Here is a 20,376-nt window from a genome sequence, read left to right on the forward strand (position 1 = left end):
CAGCTAGAACAGAAAACTCTTGATGTCATGGTCTTGTGCCAGTGGGTGTCACTCTTGTCCTTTGAATATGAGTATTTCTATCTAGAAGACTGAGCTAATGAAGTTTCATTGCTAGAGGCAGATTTAAGGTTCCTTTCATAGTTCAGAGACAGTGAAATGCTGATATACAGCAAGTAATATGATGGCCTGTAATTACTAGCATACAATCAATCCTGATGCAGAGACTTGATCTGAAATGTTAATCATCCCTCTGCCTTCACAGATCTGCTCAACCCACTAGGAACACCCCAGACCCCCAGACTCTGGCATCTTCAATCAATTTTGTTTTATATCAGATTCTTTTGCCTGCTCTTGTAGGATGTGCTAACCAGATGATTTCAATTGTAACATTACATTTTAGACTATGTATTGCCAATTCATATAAGAACATATGGAGCAGGCAGAAGTAGGAGTAATGCGTACTCTGCTATTCAATGTGATCATGACCGAACTGCCCCAGGTCTTATCTCCTCTTCAAAGCTGGTTTCCCATAACCCTCACTTCTCCGATCATACAAAAATCTATCTATTTTCCATGGGATGGCATGGCAGTCTAGTGGTTAGTGCAGCTCCGACGATCACTGATTGGAGTTTGATTCCTGCTGCTGTCCGTAAGGAGTTTGTACGTGCTCCCCATGACCGCATGGGTTTCCTCCAGGTGCTCTGGTTTCCTCAAACATTCCAAAGATGTACAGGTTAAGGTTATGATTAGTGAGCTGTGGAAACACTATGTTGGCAACGAAAGAGTGGCGACACAGTCGGACTGCCCCCAGTACAATCCCTGGGTGTTGGTCACTTGAGTAGAACGATACATTTCACTGTATATATCCACAATGTACATATGACATGTAGTATTAAAGCTAATCTTTTAAAGATTATATAAATTTATTTAAACCCAGTAAGCCGGCCTCCACAACTCTCCAGGACTGAGATTTCCAGAAATGCAATACCCTAGTTTGAGATGACTGCTCATAACTAACATACAAAAATGTTGCTTCTATAAACTCACTTCTAGGCAGACAAGCAAACAACCTCACTACTAATTACTTCTGTGTTTTTTACCACGTTTCTTCACTTTGGGAACCGCTGCCCTACCATGATCTGTAAGGAACAACTGAAGTGATGAGACTGCAGGGAACAACCAGACAGACTAGTTTCATGGTCCAAGGTATAAACAAATAACGGGTGAGCACATCTGATTTGTACTGTTACTCATAAACATCAACAGAAACTGGTCTGGGTCTTTGTCTTTTCTGTGATATAACATGCAACTAAGTTCTTTTATAACTTCAGCATTCTTTTCTCTCTAGTCCTTTACTGATTTTGTAGAACTATTCAGGTTTCCTGTGCAATGAGATGCGTGATGCCTGGGGAGATAGTGCCAAAAATTATGCTGTCTCTGTGTGGGTCTAATAATATTGAGGTAATTTAGTCAGAAAGCTCATGATAAAAATATAAGTAAATATATATTTGGCCTAGCAGCCTCAGTCTAACAGCTGCACACTCTCCCCAGGAGTCCACAGTACAGCCCATCTAGTTAAAGGGAATTCAATTGGTGGTATGTCAAACCATAAATGACACCTGCATATTTCAGAAGCCCAAGATGAAAAACTGAATGGTGCTACTCAAAAATATGTTGTCCAGGAGTCATGACTAACACTGTTTGAATATTTTAAAGTGAGACATAGAGAAATACTTGATAAGTAAATGGATGAAAAGTTGCCAACAGTTGACAGGAAAGCGAAGATAAGATAATAATCAGGTCGTGAATGAACAAACTACGATCTTATTAAATAGAGCAACAGACCAGAAGGGCAAATAGCCTGCTCCTGCTTTTAATGTCCGCTCCTTCATTCAATGATGACAATTCCATTAAACATATACATTTGTGTTAAGTTGATGGAAAAGATATTACTTCATAACAAAATAGAAATTGAGATAGTGAGCATGATTATCCTATAAATCAGATCCTACATGTCTTTTTCAAGATATTAAACAGATTTTGCAGTATTTGGATAAAGAATTTGGATTCAGCTGTGAAATCATCTATTATGAACGATTGTTTATGTGAAGATAAATTGGTTAACAAGTAAACTGAGCTGCACAACAATTTGGGAGTATTGAGCCTAATTTTAGTCAGGTATCAAAGGGTCTAGGGAAAGGGTGCACTTGGAACACAGATGAGACCCAGCTTTTGCTTTTTGGGGTGCAAGGGTGGAATTACAGAATCTTTTTTCAGAAACATGGGGCTGGGATCTGGCAGTGGGGAGGAGAGATATTATTGAGGGGTTTAAGCTCATAAAAATGTACATTTCAGAATGCAATGTTCAATGAATTGTTCAAGAAGGCATCAGAGAGAATGAGTAAACAAGTGTCTGTTTGGTACCCACAGAGGACAGTAGAAGAGGTAAGAAGTGATACTGTCTGAGAGGAGAGGGTACTGTTCATTTTAAAATGTGTATTTTGAAAAAAATGCTACTTAGTTTATATTACTGATCTTGGATGATAGTTGATACCTTACCATGCAAGATCTAAATCTTCCAGCAGTTTTCCCTGAGGTTAGTCATAGAGATATTTTCTTAAAATTTCTTGTCTTTCCCAGAAAATGTATGATGGTGATGAATGGAATACATTGAATGATTAATGTTTGGCCATGCAGTCTTTATACCTTTTTCCTCAAAGCCTTGTGCTTTTGTGATATCTTCAGCTATACTGGATAGTAAATTGCCCCATAACTACATTTGAGGTGAATCAATGTAAGTCACTAAAATGATACAATCACTAATCATTTACAGTACTCATGAGCACTGATGCATTGTATTCTCCAGGCATCCTAATATCATTAATGTTCACTATTTCATCTAAAAGCATTCAAGAAAACCTGAATAAGCAAAAAAGGATTTTAAAGTCAACCTAGTAGAACAATCCAGTCATGGGTTAATTAAGTAGCATTTAATAATTAACAACTTGGTGAATAAAACTATATCCACTGTTTTAAACTTCTGGAGTTGCAGAACATTAAATATTGTTCAGTGCCTATAACAGAAGAGAGAGGGATATGATCAGATGGTTTTTTTTACATGAGAAAAATCAAAGCAAAATTCTCCATAGGGATGATTTATAATATCATTACTTAGCTGTAACAAAAATATATATATATATTACAAAGCAAAATAAGAAAAGGTACCTACTGTCCATTAACTTTTCTTCCATAAAAATACATTGTCCAAAAATGTTACATTGCCTCATATTTTTGGTTGATTTGTACCATTATACATTAACCATGACAGAGCACAATCCTATTGCCTATGAATTTAGACTATCCTACAAAGACAGCCAAGTTTGACATTGATGAATACAAAATTACCAGAATGTCACAAAACCCCATCTATTTCATTATGCCTTTAGGGAAATCTACCATAACCAGTATGATCCATCATAAGCCTCCCAATAAACAACAATGTAGTTGACTCTTAAACATCTACTGCTATTACAGCCTGATATGGAAACACCATTCACCATCGAATGGAAACTCCTACAAAAACTAGTGGTATGGCCCAGTTCATCAAGGGTAAAACCCTCCCCACTACTGAGCACATCCACGTGAAACTCTGTCGCAGGAAAGCACTGTCGATCAGCAAGAACCCCACCATTCTAGACATTTTCTCTTCTTGCTGCTGCCATTAGGAAGAAGGTACAGGAACTTCAGGACTCACACGACCAGGTTCAGGAACATTTTCTACCCCTCAAACATTAAGACTCTTGAACCAAAGGGGATAACTTCACTCAATTTCACTTGCTCCATCATTGAAATGTTTCCTCAACCAATGGTCTCATTTTCAAGGACTCTTCTTCTCATGTTCTTGATAATTATCACTTATTTATTAATTATATATATTTATTTATTTTTGTATTTGCACAGTTTGTTGTATTCTGCGTTCTGGTTGAATGTCCAAGTTGGGCGGACTTTCATTGATTCTGTAATGGTTATTATTCTACAGGTTTATTGAGTATTCCTATAAGAAAATGAATCTCAGGGTTGTAAATAATAAATTTACTTCTGAACTTTAATTTTTGAAGCAAGCCACATTGTTCATGAGCAATTCAGGATGGGCAGTAGATGCCTCCTTACCCATATTCCTCAAATCCCAATAAATGAAATTTAATAAAAATGGAACGGGATTGGGCCTGAGAAAATGGTTCCCTTCTCCAACGGTGTATCATAAGATGCTTTGAGGCAAGTCTCTTAAACAATTTTAGATCTTCAAATTGACTTACTCTTATTACATGACTGTAGCTTAAAAAATTGAAGAATACCTGCTTGCACACGGTTATTCTCCAACATCTGAATTTTCCTCCGGACTTACTTCTTCAGATTTTGATACATGTTGTAGTTCTGCCAAAAATAAGAGACTGGACTCCATCTCCCCTTCACGTATGGAAGAGAAATTTAACTGTTGTTCCTATTGAATGAAATAAAGTTTAAAAAAATTGAAGATAAAGTTTATCATAATCTTACTTTTCAATTTATATTTGCAAAATGCATTTCATGTCAATACTTTGTAACCATGCCAAGTAGCTGTGAAATAGCGATGGGCGATTTTCCTAAATTTTTTTTACATCTTTGTTATTTTGTTTTAGATAATAAGATAAAGATGAAGATGATTTCCTTTATTAAAGTGTAAACTTTAATGAACACACCTAACTTCACTTACAAAGACATTATTTATTAGGGTAGGTAATTACTGCCTTGTATTGAAGATTAAAATTAAATCTTATCATCCTTATTTTCAAATCCCTCTATGGCTTTATCCTCCCTCTTTCCCTGCTTTCTACCCTTCTTAGTGGTCATTTGTGATCCTGGGGCTAGATCTCAATTTGCCAAAAATTAAGCTCATAACTTGCAAAGGGAAAATTTAAAAGCACAATTTTCAGGGTGTTAGTCCAAATTCACAATGTCTCCACAACAGAACCAAACTCTGATAGGATGCTTTCTCATGTGAATCTAGAACTCAGTGTTTAAAAACAAGGACTTTTAAAAAATTCTTCAAGGGATGTGGCCTTCGCAGGCTGGTTCTATGAGGGGTTAGACAAGCTGTGGCTATTTTCTCTGAAGCAGTGAAGGCTAAGGGGAGATTTAATAGAAGTTTATAGATAGAGAAGGCAACCAGTATCTTTTGTCTAGGATTGGAATCTCTTATACTAGAGGGTATGTATTCAAGTGAGAGTGAGAAAGTGGAAAGCAGATGTGCAAGGCAAGTTTTCTTTTCTCTTTTATTTACACAGAGAGCGGTGGGGCCAGGAGTGGTGGTAGAAGCAGATAAAATTGAAGCGATTAAGAAATTTAGGTAGTCTCATGTATGTGCAAAGCGAGAGATACAGTATATGTGGTGAAGTAAGATTAGATTAATTAGGAATGGCACAATGTCTTTGACAGATCTTTCCTGTGCTGTACTGTTCCATATACTTTGTTCTATAGGAGAGAGAACTGAGCAAGACTGAAAAGTAGTCGGACAGGCAAAAAGAATGAAAAACTGTATTCAGAGCCTTTCATGATTTCTAGATGAAGTACAGTGGATTTTGGTTCATTGGGCCATAGGTTAATTGGGGTAGCTGCATATTTGGGACAACTAAAGAATAAACAAAATTGAGAAAATTGCCAGGATTCCCTTCATTTATTTGGGATACTATGCCACTTAATTAGGACAGGAGACTTGCTGAACAGGTTATAACTAGCATCAGTTGTGTCCACTTGTGTGACTAATAATAATAAAAATAATAATATTAAATATTTTATTGATCGCAAGTGGTAAATTCTTCCATTTCAGCAGCAACATTTCACAACACATTTAGCAGTGTGCAGACTTAACTAATAATAAAGTACAGAATAATAATATACACAATAGTAATTTACCAATGTGTAATAATTTGCAATTATGTACAATAATGTACAGAATAATAAAAGAGATGATTGTACTATGATGTGTGTTCTCCCATTGCACAGAGATAAACTGTTGTATACGCTTATTACATTTGGTAGAAAAGATTTTCTGTAGTGATCCCTGTAAACACAGCACTGAATGAGCCTGTTTGAAAGGGTGCTCGCTGCTTATCCAGTAGGTCATGTGCCAGATTGTCCATAATGGATAGTGGCTTGTTTAGTGACCTGCTCTCCACCACTAACTCAAACGAGCCCAGGTTATAACCAAGGATGGTTCCAGTCTTCTTGATGAGTTTATTTAGTCTTTTTGTATCACCAGCACTGATGCTGCTCCCCCAACATAAAGCTGCAAAGAAGACTACACGCTACAACAGACTGGTAAAAGATCTCCAACATCCTGCTGGACACATTGAAGGATCTCAGCTCCTTTAGAAAATAGAGTCTGCTCATTCTCTTCTTGTAAACAGCCTTGGTGTTAGTTTTCCAGTCAAGTTGATTATCAAGGTGAACACCCAAGCATTTGTACTCCTCCGCCACTGCAACTTCTTCTCCCAAAGTGTACCCAGGACTCGTCACAGTCCTCTCCCTCCTAAAATCAATCACCATCTCCATGGTTTGGGCCACATCCAGGAGCAGGTGATTCCTCCCGCACCACTCCACAAACTTATCCACCAACTCCTGCCCATCTCTGATACACCCAACCACCGCAGAGTCATCAGAGAACTTCTGCAGGTGACAAGACTCTGATTTGTACTGTTCAACGGTACACCATGCTTAAAGTGAACAGTTTTTAAAAATAATATCAGTTGTGGATGTTTGTATTAAAAAAACAGTGAATCGTGTTACTGATAGTTGGTGAGAAATAAACAGTAAGACAATTCTGAATTGTCTTACTTGGAGATATCAGAAAGGGCCAGGAGTGAAAATTAAATGATTTCACTACTTCAATAAGTTAGGAACTACAAAGAATTTGAAGGTATTGACAATCATCTTGAATGTCACAATGAAAATTAAGCTTTGGAGGATGCAGTCGTTGATAGATTGTACGAAGGCTGTCCATTATCTACACTTGGTATCTGTGCTGATATTGTTCATTGTGTACTTTGGATAAATTCCACCGCTAATAACCTTTAGGAAGTTATACAGTTTTATAGTGTTGTAGGTGTATAGGCAATGTTCTAATGCATTCTGCATTTCATTTAAATACATAATTTGTTACCCAATTTGTCTTTTTTATACTTTTTTAATTATTTCCATGAATCTTCAGCTGTCAGGGGGAGCCACTTAAATGGCCAAAAAGTACTGGTCCTGATATGTCCCAATTAACTGGAATCCACTATATTTCTGAAGTGTAGTTGCTAAGAAAGCAAAGGAAACGTACCCCTATCAAATCAATGTTACCCATTTTCCCGTGTCTTGTTGCACAGAACCTTTGCTGAATCCATCAGAAAGGAAGCTGGCATAAAAGGGTGAAAAAATTTTCCTTTAAATGGACAATGTCACCATTTTCTGCTCAGATCCACAGTTTGATTAGCATCTGCAATCATTATGAGCTGGTCTCAAGGGTCAGGGTCAACTGCAGGAAAAGTGAAGCCCTGCTCTTTGCAAGCTAGTCAAAATGAATGGTTCTCTTTGCCATCAAATCTGACTACCTGGGGCTGTTGATGGAGCCAGAGAGTGCAGCAAGAATTGTATGGAACAGATAAGTAAATGCATAAGAATGATAAGAGAATGAAATAAAATCTGCATTTTGTGCACTTTTATCATAATGAAACAGAAATACCCTTTAATCAACTTATAAAACACAAGGAATGTAGCTGCTGAAGCTATGGTTGAAAGACACAATAAACTCAAGGAAAAAAAAGAGTGAATTGTGTATGAATTTGTAATTTGTGAATGTGTTGTTACAAGAGCTGAAGATAATGGTCTAGGTGCCAGCTAAGACAATTCTCAAAAGAAAATTGATATAAAATTAGTACACAATTGTTTTTTATTGCCTTTAATGAATCTCATGTATTATTCCTGCAATCTGGATGAATACTAATTTGATAACCCTATCAATAATTAATAAGAAATCATGTAACTTGGAGGAACACTGAACACTGGAGAAAGACTGATTAGACCCATGAGGACAAACTTTACCAACATTGACATTCAGCCTTACTTGTTTTAGAGATGATGGCAATTGAGTACAGTAAATGATAACACAGGAAAATTAGAGTAAAGTAATTCAAAACACATGCCTGTTAGTAAGATCCTAGCCGGTGTTTTATCTCAGTGCCATTTTTGCATATTTTCTCCATATTCTTGGATAACTTTAATATTGTACTTCAGCAGAGATGTGAACAGATGACTTACCACCACCCAGCATTGTTTTAGAACCACAGAACATTACAGCACAATACAGTACAGGCCCTTCAGCCCTCCATGTTGTGCCGACCCATATAATCCTTTAAAAAGTACTAAACCCACACTACCCCATAACCCTCTATTTTTCTTTCATCATGTGCCTGTCCAAGAGGCTCTTAAATACCCCTAATGTTTTAGCCTCCACCACCATCCCTGGCAAGTCATTCCAGGCACTCACTCTGTGTAAAAAAACTTACCCCTGATGTCTCCCCTAAACTTCCCTCCCTTAATTTTCTACACATGCCCTCTGGTGTTTGCTATTGGTGCCCTGGGAAACAGGTACTGACTCTCCACCCTATCTATGCCTCTCATAATCTTGTAGACCTCTATCAAGTCCCCTCTCATTCTTCTACGCTCCAAAGAGAAAAGTCCAGCTCTGCTAACCTTGCTTCATATGACTTGTTCTCCAAACCAGACAACATCCTGGTAAATCTCCTCTGCACCCTCTCCATAGCTTCCACATCCTTCCTATAATGAGGTGAACTGAACTGAACACAATACTCACCAGAGTAGTGCGGTCTCACCAGAGATTTGTAGAGTTGCAACATGACCTCTCTACTCTTGAACTCAATCCCCCTGTTAATGAAGCCTAGCATCCCATAGGCATTTTGTTATTGAAGATAAATTTCAGACTGCAATACAAAACTATAATATAGTTCCAATATGCCTCATTAATTAATATGCATTTTTACTGATTGTTACTTCAGGAAAGAAGACATTGCCTACAATGAAAAAGTTAAATTTGAAATAGCAATACCAAATAGGAAAATGATTTCAGTTTGATTGTGCAATTATATGGAGGCACCAGATTGGCTATGAAAACATTAGTTTAGAGCTGAGTTAGAACACAAAACATAGAAATCTACAGCACATTACAGGCCCTGCTCTGGAGGTGGGGACTGTTAAATCACACTCATAAATTAGGTTCATCAACACACCACATCCATACAACCACTGAAACTCACAGCGCAAACTATCGACCCTGCACAATGCCTTTTCCAAAAGCTCCCTTCTGGAAAGCTCTATAGCACTTAGAACAAAACTTCACCTCATAGAACATAGACATCTACAGCACATTACAGGCCTTTTGGCCCACAATGTTGTGCCGACCATGTAACCTACTCTAGAAACTGCCTGGAATTACTGATGCACCATCAATAACTCACGCCGAGACTTAGGTAGTGAGATATCGGCTTTTATTGACTGAAGAACAACACTACATCCTGGGGAAAATGAGGGAGAGCAGCAGGCCACAGTCGCCTTTATACAGGGGTCTGTGGGAGGAGCCACAGGGGTAGTCAGCAGGGTCTTGGGAGGAGCCACAGGAGCAGTCAGACAGGTATATCTAGTTCACCACAATTACCCTACCGTACAGCCCTCTATTTTTCTTTACTCCATGTACCTATCTAAGAGTCTCTTAAAAGACCCCATTGTGTCCACCTCCACCGTTGTCACCAGCAGTGTATTCCACGCACCCACCACTCTCTGTGTGAAAATCTTAACCTCTGACATCCCCTTGTACCTACTTCTGAGCACCTTAAAACTATGTCCCCTTAGCCATTTCAGCCCTGGGAAAACACCTCTGACTATCCACATGATCAATGCCCCTCATCGTCTTATACACCTCTATCAGGTCACCTCTCATCCTCCATCGCTCCAAGGAGAAAAGGCCAAGTTCACTCAACCTATTCTCATAAGGCACACTCTCCAATCCAGGCAACATCCTTTTAAATCTCCTCTGTACTCTTTTGATAGTATCCATATCCTTCCTGTAGTGAAGTGACCAGAACTGAACACAATACTCTAAGGGGAGTCTGACTAAAGTCTTGTATAGCTGTAACATTACCTCATGGCTCTTGAACTCAATCCCACGGACACTGAATGCCAACACACCATATGCATTCTTAACAACATTGTCAGCTCTCTCTGATCCTCCACACTGTCAAGACTCTTACCATTAATACTATATTCTGTCTTCAAATTTGACCTACCAAAATGAACCATTTCACACTTATCTGGGTTGAACCCTATCTGCCACTTTTCAGCCCAGTTCTGCATCTGATCAATGTCCCGCTGTAACCCCTGACAAACCTCCAGACTACCCACAACACCCCCAAACTTTGTGTCATCAGCAAACTTACTAACCCACCCTTCTACTTCTTCATCCACGTCATTTATGAAAATCAAAGAAGAGAGGTCCTAGAACAGATCCCTGTGGAATGCCGCTGGTCACCAACCTCCATGCAGAATACAAACTACCTACAACCACCCGTTGCTTTCTGTGGGCAAGCCAGTTCTGGTTCCACAATGCAAGTTCTCCTTAGATCCCATGCCTCCTTACTTGCTGAAGGAGCCTTGCAAGGGGAACCTTATCAAATGCCTTACTGAATTCCATACACACTGTAACCACTGCTCTACCTTCATCAATGTGTTTTGTTACATCCTCAAAGAATTCAAACAGGCTCGTAAGGCATAACCTGCCCTTGACAAAGCCATGCTGATTATACCTAATCATATTATGCTTCTCCAAATGCTCATAAATCCTGCCTCTCAGGATCTTCTCCAACAACTTGCCCACCACTGAAGCCAGACTCACTGGTTTATAATTTCCTGGATTATCTCTACTTCCTTTCTTGAACAAGGAAACAACATTTGCTATCCTCCAATACCTCTCCCGTCCCTATTGATGATGCAAAGATTGTTGCAAGAGGCTCTGCAATCTCCTCCCTTGCTTACCACAGTAGCCTGGGGTATATCTCATCCGGTCCTGGTGATTTATCCAACTTAATGCTTTTCAAAAGCTCCAGCATATCCTCTTTCTTAATGTCTATATGCTCAAGCATTTGAGTTCACCGTAAGTCATCTCTACAATTGCCAAGGTCTTTTTTCCCTGGTGAATACTGAAGTAAAGTATTCATTAAATACCTCCGCTATCTCCTCTGACTCCTTGCACAAGTTTCCACTATCACACCTGGTTGGTCCTATTCTCATATGGCTCATCCTCTTGATCTTCACATACTTGTAGAATATATTGGGGTTTTCTTTAATCTTGCTCACCAAAGTCTTCTCATGGACCCTGCTGGCTCTACCAATTCCATTCTTAAGCTCCTTCCTAGCAACCTTGTAATTTTCTAGAGCTCCAGCAGTTCCTAGTTTCTTAAACTTTTTGTAAGCTTTTCTTTTCTTCTTAATTAGATTTTCTACATCCTTTGTACACCATGGTTCTTTAACCCTACCATCCTTTCCCTGCCTCAATGTAACACGCCTATGCAGAACTCCATGCAAATGTTCCCTGAACATTTGCCACATTTCTGCCATGCATTTCCTGAGAACATCTGCTCCTAAGTTCCTGCCTAATAGCATCATATTTCCCCCTACCCTAATTAAATGTTTTCCCAAATTGTCTGCTCCTATCCCTTTCCAGTGCTATGGTGAAGGAGACAGAGCTGTGGTCACTATCTCCAAAATGCTCTCCCTCCGAGAGATCTGACACCTGACCAGGTTCATTTCCCAATACCAGATCAAGTACAGCCTCTCCTCTAGTTGGCTTATCTACATATTGTGTCAGGAAACTTTCCTGAACACACCTAACAAACTCCATCCCATCTAAACCCCTTGCGCTGAAGAGATGCCAATCAATATAAGGAAAGTTATAATCTCCCATCACAACAATTATTATTGCACCATTCCAGAATCTGCCTCCCTACCTGCTCCTCGATATACCTGTTACTATTGGGGGATCTATAAAAACACCTAGTAGAGTTATTGCCTTGTTTCTGACTTACACCCACACTGACTCATCTTTCCATGACTTCCTCCTTTTCTGCAGCTGTGACACTATCCCTAATTAGCAATGCCACACCCCTCCTCTTTTGTCTCCCTCCCTGTTCTTTTTGAAACATCTAAAGCCTGACACACTCAGCAGCCACTCCTGCTCCTGAGACATCCAAGTCTCTGTAAAGGCCACAACATCATAGTTCCACGTATTGATCCACGCTCTAAGTTCATCTGCCTTGCTTATGATACTAAAGTTGTACTGAAGACTCAATTAACCAACTCTGCAAAACAGCAATATCCCTTTAGTCCTGACGAAGGGTCTCAGCCCGAAATGTCGACAGTGCTTCTCCCTATAGATGCTGCCTGGCCTGCTGTGTTCCACCAGCATTTTGTGTGTGTTGTTTGAACATCCCTTTTTGGCAGGTTCAAATGAAGTTTCAAGTGCTATTGAGAACTCACCATTTTCAGTTCTTGAACAATGTATTTTAGCATTTTTTTGGTCTCCTCACTGATTTTGATGTCTGTCTGGATCACACACTTGCCACCACAAAATCGAACTGGCACAGAGAAGATGAGATCCATTGGAATATTGAAGTCACCTGGTACATAGGATCAAAAGGTACCAGATCTTTAATTAGGTTAGCATACATCTTGTAACAATGAAAAAATATCTCAGCCTTATAAAATTCAGACAACTTAGAGGGATTCAGTTCCTCTCATAATACATTGATTAACACAATTGTGTAAGAGGAAAGATAGTTACATTGAGGAATAGATATGTAAACAGATTAAGGAAATGTGTAAAAATAATAGGTTTGTTGTCATGGGGGATTTTAACTTCCTTCATATAAGCTAGAACCTTCTTAGTGCAAGAGGTTTAGATGGGGCAGAATTTGTTAAGTGCATCTCAGAAGGTTTCTTAAATCAATGTGTAAACGATCCAACAAGAGGAGGGGCTGTACGATATCTGGTGTTGGGTGGTGAGCCTGGCCAGATGACTGACCTTTCAGTTGGTGAGCAGTTAGGGAACAGTGACCACAACTCCTTAAGTTTCAGAACAGCCATAGATAAGGATAATGTAAGTATGGTTCTTGCAGGAGAGTCTTAATTTGGAGTAGGACAAATTACTAAAAAGGTGTAATTGGGACCACCTTTTTTTCTGGTAAGTCCACTCCAGACACGTGGAGGGTGTTTAAAGATCAATTGCACAAAATGCAGGGAAGGTACAGAAGGAAGGGCTGGAATTGAAATACAAGAGGACCTTGGATGTCCAGAGAGGTGACTAATTTCGTCAAGAAGAAAAGGGAAGCGTATGTAAAGCTTCGGAAGTCAGGATCAAACGGCACACACGAAGATTATAGAGAAGCCAGAAAAGAACTCAAGAAGGGAATTAGGAAAGCTAGGAGAAGCCATAAAAAGTCCTTGGCAAATAGGATTAAGGTGAATCCCAAGGCATTCTATAGATACATCAAGATCAAAAGGATAATTTGGGAGAGGGTAGGACCACACAAGGAAAAAGAGGGGTACATTTGCTTGGATGCAGAGAATATGACTGAGGTCCTTAAGAAGTATTTCACTTCAGTATTTACCAAGGAAAATGACAGGGAGGAGCAGGAGATCAGTGCTGAGTGCATAAATATGTTAGGGCATTTAGAGGTCAAGGAAGAGAAAGTGTTACGTCTTGCTAATGAGTATTAAGGTGGGTAAGTCCCCAGGGCCTGATGGGATTTACACCAGGTTATTGAGGGACACAAGAAACAAGATGGCAGGGCCTTGACCAGTACTTTCATGTCCCCCCTAGGCACAATCCCTGGAGGATTGGAGAATGACTAATGCTGTCCCTTTATTTAGGAAGAAAATAAGGGAAAATCCTGGAAATTATAGACAGGTGAGTCATACATCAGTTGTCGAGAAATTTCTGGAGAAAGTTCTTAGGGAAAGGATATATAAGCAATTGGAAAGCTATGGCCTAATTAGGGAGAGTCAGCATGGTTTTGTGTGGGGCAAGTCGTGTCTTACCAACTTGATTGAGTTTCTTGATAAGATGACGAGAGAGATTGATGATTGATAAAAGGTAGAGAAGTGGATGTTGTCTACATGGATCTTAGTAAGGCCTTTGATAAAGTCTCTCATGGAGGCTAATTCAGAAGATTAGGATGCTTGGGGTTTGTGGCAAATTGGCTGTTTGGATTCAGAACTGGAATGCACATAGGAGACAGAGGGTAGTGTTTAAAGGAATGTATTCGAGCTGGAGGTTTGTAATTAGTGGTATTCCACAGGGATCTGTGTTGGATTCTCTGCCATTTGTGATGTATATAAATTACCTGGATGAAAATATAGATGGATGGTTAGTAAGTTCGTATATGATACCAAGATTGGTGGAGTTGTGCATAATCTAGAAGACTGGTAAAGATACAGCGTGATATAGATCAGTTACACATACAGACAGAGAAGTGGCAGATGGAGTTTAACCTAGATAAATGTGAGGTATTGCACCTTGGTAGGGCAAATGTAAGGAGACAGTACACAGTTAAGGGCAAGGCCCTTTGTGCACAGTGAAGTCCTTAAGCAGAAAACAATTTAATCACCTGATTTTGTGATGTTAATTGAGGGCAATTGTTAATCTTCAAATATGAAATGTAATGAAATTAAACTTCCTGACTGGAGAGTTTAGATTACCAGTTAGATGGTGATAAAACTAATTTGCTAATCATACTGCAAAGCCCTTAACAGTGTGGTTGAGCAGTGAGATCTTTGGGTCCAAATTCATAGCTACACATGTCGGTAGGGTGGTTAAGAAGGCTTCTGGAATACTTGCTTTTATTAGTTGAGGCACTGAGTTCAAAAATGAAGATGCTATGTTGTAACTTTACAGAACTCTGGTTAGGCTACACCTGAAATATTCCAAACAGTACTGGTCACCCCACTCTTGGAAGGAGGTTGAGGCTTTGGAGAGGATGCAGACGAGGTTTATCAGGATGCCGCCTGGTTCAGAAGGCATGTGCTAATCATGAGAGACTGAACAAACTTGTGTTGGGGTTATTTTCTCTGGAGCATCGGAGGCTGAAGGGAGATCTGATAGAGGTTTACAAGATTATGAGAGGAATAGTTAGACAGGGAGTATCTGTTTCCTGGGGTAGAAATGTCTAACACCAGAGGGCATGCGTTGAAGGTGAGGGGGGTAGGTTCAAAGGGGATATGAGGTGTAAGTGTTTACTCAGAGAGCAGTGGATGCCTGGAATGAGCTTCCTGGTATGGTGACAGAAGCAAATACATTAGAGGCTTTTAAGAGACTTCTAGATAGGCACATGAATATGGGGAAGAGGGAAGGATATCAACATTTTGTAGGTTGGAGGGATTAGTTTTGGGGGATTTTTGGATTTACTATTTAAGATGGCTTGGCATAACATTGTGGGCTGAAAGGCCTGTTCCTGTGCTGTGCTATTCTGTGTTCTACTTACAGCACAGAGCACCGTTTTCAACCAAAGGATATTTCAAGGACACTCCATACACAATGAGGTAATCATTGAGGACTGCTCACTTGTGGTAACATGGATGGAATCATTATCATCATTATATGCTGTGTTGTATGACATGGGCGATCATGATCTCCATGATCGTGATTGTTCTTTGCAAATGTTTCTAAGAAGTGGTTTGTCATCGCCTTCATCTGGGCAGTGTCTTTAGAAGACAGGTGACCCCAGTCATTCTCAAGACTCTTCAAGATTGTCAGTCTGGCATCAATGGTCCCATAACCAGGACTTTGTGATATGTACCAGCTGTTCATACAACCATCAACTACCTGCTCCCATGGTTTCACGTGACCCTGATCAGAGGGCTAAGCAGGTACTACACCTTGCCCTAGTGTGACCTGCAGGCTAGTGGAGGGAAAGAGTGCTCTACACCCCCTTTGGTAGAAGTGTATCTCCACCTCGCCACCCACAATTGGTGTCTGGGATTTATAACCCAATTTGTGCACAGTGAAGTTCTTAAGCAGAAAATGATTTAATCACCTGATTTTGTGATGTTAATTGAGGGCAATTGTTATTATTCAAATATGAAATGCCATGAAATTAAACTTACTGACCGGAGAGATAGATTTCCAGTTAGATGGTGATAAAACTAATTTGCTAATCTTACTGCATATTTTATAACACAAAAGGATCTCAATGTACATCTTGGATCCATTAACGCATGCAATATTGATCTCCCCCTATAGTCCTGTAACTTCATCCTTTGATGGAAGTTATTGCGTCAGTTTGATCCTTACTGCCTTGGTGCCCTGATCTTTCCTTCTGGGAAACTATATTAAAACTAAATTTAAGGGGAGCTTATATCCAAGGATAATATTAAGTGATTCTGGAGGTCCAATGTATTATAATCCAAAGAGATACAGATTTGCTAAATAACAAAAACATAATATTGTAGACAGTCAACCAGCAGATCAGATGAAAATTCTACCAGCCAGAAATGGAGGCATACAGAAAGAGAAAACTCCATGAGCATCTTCAGCTTGCTATGATGATTAAATCATGAAGTTAATGTCCAGGTTTCCTGAGACCTTGGACTTTTCTTTACTCAAATCACTTATGAGAAAGGAAATTTTAAATTCAAGAAATTAAATACATCTGGAATAAAAAACTAGTATCAATAATGAGAATCATGAAAATAAGAGATTACTGTAAAAATACATTTTGTTCAGGGATGGAAGCCTGACACCCTCACCTGGTCAGACCTACAAGTGATTTTAGCCACACATAAATATGGCTGACTCATAAATGTCCTTTGAACTAGCTTAGTAAGTCAATTTAGTAGTAATTAGGGGTGGGTTATAAATGCTCACTTTTCAATAAAACAAAAATGATGACTGTAAAATATAAGACCGAGCAACTGTAACATCTTCAGTAGGTGTGCTGAGTGATCCTCCCTAGGGTCCACTGAAGACGTCAGTCTTCAGCCAATTTTACTCACTCCGTGTAATAATTGAAAATGATTCCACCCAGTAAATACAGTTGAAACTGAAGCCATTAATAATCAGGGAGAAAATTCTGGGCCGGCTGAAGTCATATCTTACATAAGGATAGCTGTGGTTTGACCAGCAGCCAACCTGGACATTAGAAGTTTGGAGAGAAGTTTAGAAGTCTTTAATCAGGTCCACTGCCTGACGATAAAAGGCAGGAGTGAGTCGCAGCAGCGCAATAGAGCTTTGACCAGCAATATGAGCATTTGGGATTGACTAGTAAGAGCAAATTAAAGGAAGGCAGGGTCAAGTGCAATGGCCACCGTGTGAATGGACATGGTTAGAGAGGCGATCTTAAGGCTTTAGCTCTGAAGCTTCAGCAAAGAGAGGCTTCACTCAGAGAAAGCAAAGGAAAGGAAAGCTATCTGCTCAGCTAAGACAGTAGGGATGACATACAGGAAAGAGGAATGCTCCTCTTGCAGGATGTAGGGAAGACAGGGAGACCTCCAGTGTCCCTGATGACAACAACTTTGAGAAGTGCATCCAGCTGCAGCTTTTAACAAACCGTGTTAAGGAGCTGGAGCTGGAACTGGATGAACTCTGGATCATTCAGGAGGTTGAGGGGATGATAGACAGAACGTCGAGAGGAAGCTACACCCAAGGTGCAGGACACAGTAAACTGGATGACAGTCAGGAAAGGGAAAGGGATTAAGGAACAAGTGCTGAGTATCACTGTGGCCATCCCCCTCAACAACAGGATACTGTTGGGGAGATGGGGTAGGGGTTGACTTAACAGAGGGAAGCCACGGTGGTCGGATCTCTGGTACTGAATCTGCCTCTGTAACTTGGGGGGGGGGGGATAGAAGAGGCACTCTGTAGTGATAGGGGTTTCATTAGTTAAGGGAATGGTCAGCAAGTTCTGTGGGTGAGAACGAGAGGCCCAGATGATATGTTGCCTCTTGGGTGCTAGGGTCTGGGATATCTCCGATTGAGTCCTCAGTGTTCTTAAGTAGGAAGGTGAACAGCCAGAAGTTGTGGTCCATGTAAGTACCAATGACATGGGTAGGGCGAGTGATGAGATTCTGCTTAGGGAGCAGGATCTCCAGGGTTGTGCTCTGAGGATTGCTACCCATGCCACATTAGTGAGGCCAGAACTAGGAAGATTATACAGTTTAGTACATGGCTAAGGAGTTGATGTAGGAGGGAGGGCATAAGATTTTTGGATCATTGGGCTCTCTTCCAGGGAAGGTGGGACCTGTACAGAAGGGATGGTTTGCACCTGAACTGGCAGAGGACTAATATCCTAGCGGGAAGGTTAGTTAATGCTGCACAGTGGGGTTTAAACTAGGGTTGTAGGGGGTTGGGAACCAGAGTGCCAGAACAGTTAATGGAGAGGTTGTGGAGGCAGCTATTGCTAAGACTTCAGACAAAGATAGGAATCAAATGTTGAACATGGGGCGATTAGTGTCTTGAGCTGACTATATTTAAATGCAATAAGTATCATAGGAAAGGTGAATAATAGTGCTGAGGATGAGGTAGGTGGTTTGCAAACGGAGGCAATGTGTAGCGAGGAGAGGCTGTTGATAGGGAAAAATTGCAGTTAGCAGGATGAGTTGCAACATAAAAGGTGGACAAAATTGAAAAGGGTGAATACAGGACTGAAGGTGTTGTATTTGAATGAGCGCAGTATACAGAATAAGGTAAATAAACTTGCAGCACAGTTTCAGATTAGCAGGTATAATGTTGTAGGCATCACTAAATCATGCTGAAAGATTATACCCGAGAGCTTAATGTCCAAGGATACACATAGTATCAAAAGGATAGGTAGGAAGGCAGAGGGGGCAGCATGTTCTGATGGTAAAAAATGAAATCAAATCTTAAGATAGAAATGACATAGGGCCAAAAGGTGTTGAATCATTGTGGATAGAGCTAAGGAAATACAAGGATAAAAAGACCCTGATGGCAGTTGTATACAGACTCCCAAACAGCAATGAGGATGTGGAGATAGAAAATGCATGCCAAAAGAGCAATGTTACAATAGTCATGGGGGATTTCAATATGCAGGTGAATTGAGATAATCAGGTTGGTGCTAGATTCCAGGAGGGGGAATTTCTAGAATGCCTACGAGAAGGCTTTTTACTGCAGCTCATGGTTGAGCCCACTAGAGGATCAGCTATTCTGGACAGGGTGTTGCGTAATGAACCAGAATTGTTTAGAGACCTTAAGGTAAAAGAACCCTTAGGGGAAAGTGATCATAATGTGATCGAATTCACCCTGATATTTGAGAAGGAGAAGCTGAAATCAGATGCATCAGTATTACAGTGGAGTAAAGGGAATTATAGAGCCATGAGAGAGGAGTTGGTCAGAACTGGTTGGAAAAGAACACTGGCAAGGATGATGGCAGAGCAGTAATGGCCGGAGTTTCTGGAAGCAATTCGGAAGGCACAGGATAGATACATCCAAAAGAGGAAGAAGTATTCTAAAGGAAAGACTACACAATCATGGCTAACAAGAGAGCAAAACTTAGTGGGAAGTTAGAAGATTGGAAGCTTTTAAAAGCCATAGAGGTAACTAAAAATATGATTAAGAAGTTAAAGGCGGAATATGAAAGTAAGCTTGCAATAATATTAAAAAGGATACCAAAAGTTTCTTCACATAAAGTGTAAAAGAGAGGCAAGAGTGGATATTGGACTGCCGGAGAGGTGGTAATGGGGAACAATGAAATAGCAGACGTATTAAATAAGTATTTTGAATCAGACTTCACTGTGGAAGACACCAGCAGTATGGTGGAAGTTCCAGGTGTCAGGGGGCATGAAGTGTGAAGTTACCATAACTAAAGAGAAGGTTCTTGGGAAACTGAAAAGGTCTGAAGGTAGATAATTCACTTGGACTAGAAGGGGTACACCCCAGAGTTCTGAAGGAGGTGGCTGAAGAGATTGTGGAGGCATTAGTAACAATCTTTCAAGAATCACTAGATTCTGGAATTGATCCAGAAGACTGGAAAATTGCAAATGTCACTCCAAGAAGGTAGACAGGCAGAAGAAAGGAAACTATAGGCCAATTAATCTGACCTCTGTGGCTGGGAAGATGTTGGAGTCGATTATTAAGGATAGGGTGCTTGGAGGCACATGATAAAATAGGGTGTACTCAGCATGGAATTCTTTGAGGTAACAAGTAGGATAGACAAAGGAGAACCAGTTGATGTTGTGTACTTGGATTTTCAGAAGGCCTTAGACAAGGTGCACACATGA

General features: G+C 40.1%; 1 protein-coding gene across 2 annotated transcripts in view; it reads right to left on the reverse strand.

Annotated features, from left to right (window-relative positions):
* Positions 1–2,988: 2,988 nt before the first annotated feature.
* mdh1b (malate dehydrogenase 1B, NAD (soluble)) overlaps positions 2,989–20,376 on the reverse strand; it is a 45,790-nt gene continuing 28,402 nt past the window's right edge. For both annotated transcript variants that reach the window (XM_073044652.1, XM_073044651.1), the window contains exons 8-10: positions 12,625–12,764; positions 4,356–4,501; positions 2,989–3,074 (exon numbers count right to left, since the gene is read on the reverse strand). In XM_073044652.1, coding sequence (XP_072900753.1) covers positions 4,370–4,501; positions 12,625–12,764 — 272 coding nt within the window. In that variant the 3' untranslated portion in view covers positions 2,989–3,074; positions 4,356–4,369. The remainder of the gene's footprint in view (positions 3,075–4,355; positions 4,502–12,624; positions 12,765–20,376) is intronic.

The sequence above is a fragment of the Hemitrygon akajei genome, chromosome 5, assembly GCF_048418815.1.
Source record: "Hemitrygon akajei chromosome 5, sHemAka1.3, whole genome shotgun sequence".
In the NCBI taxonomy this organism is placed as follows: domain Eukaryota; kingdom Metazoa; phylum Chordata; class Chondrichthyes; order Myliobatiformes; family Dasyatidae; genus Hemitrygon; species Hemitrygon akajei.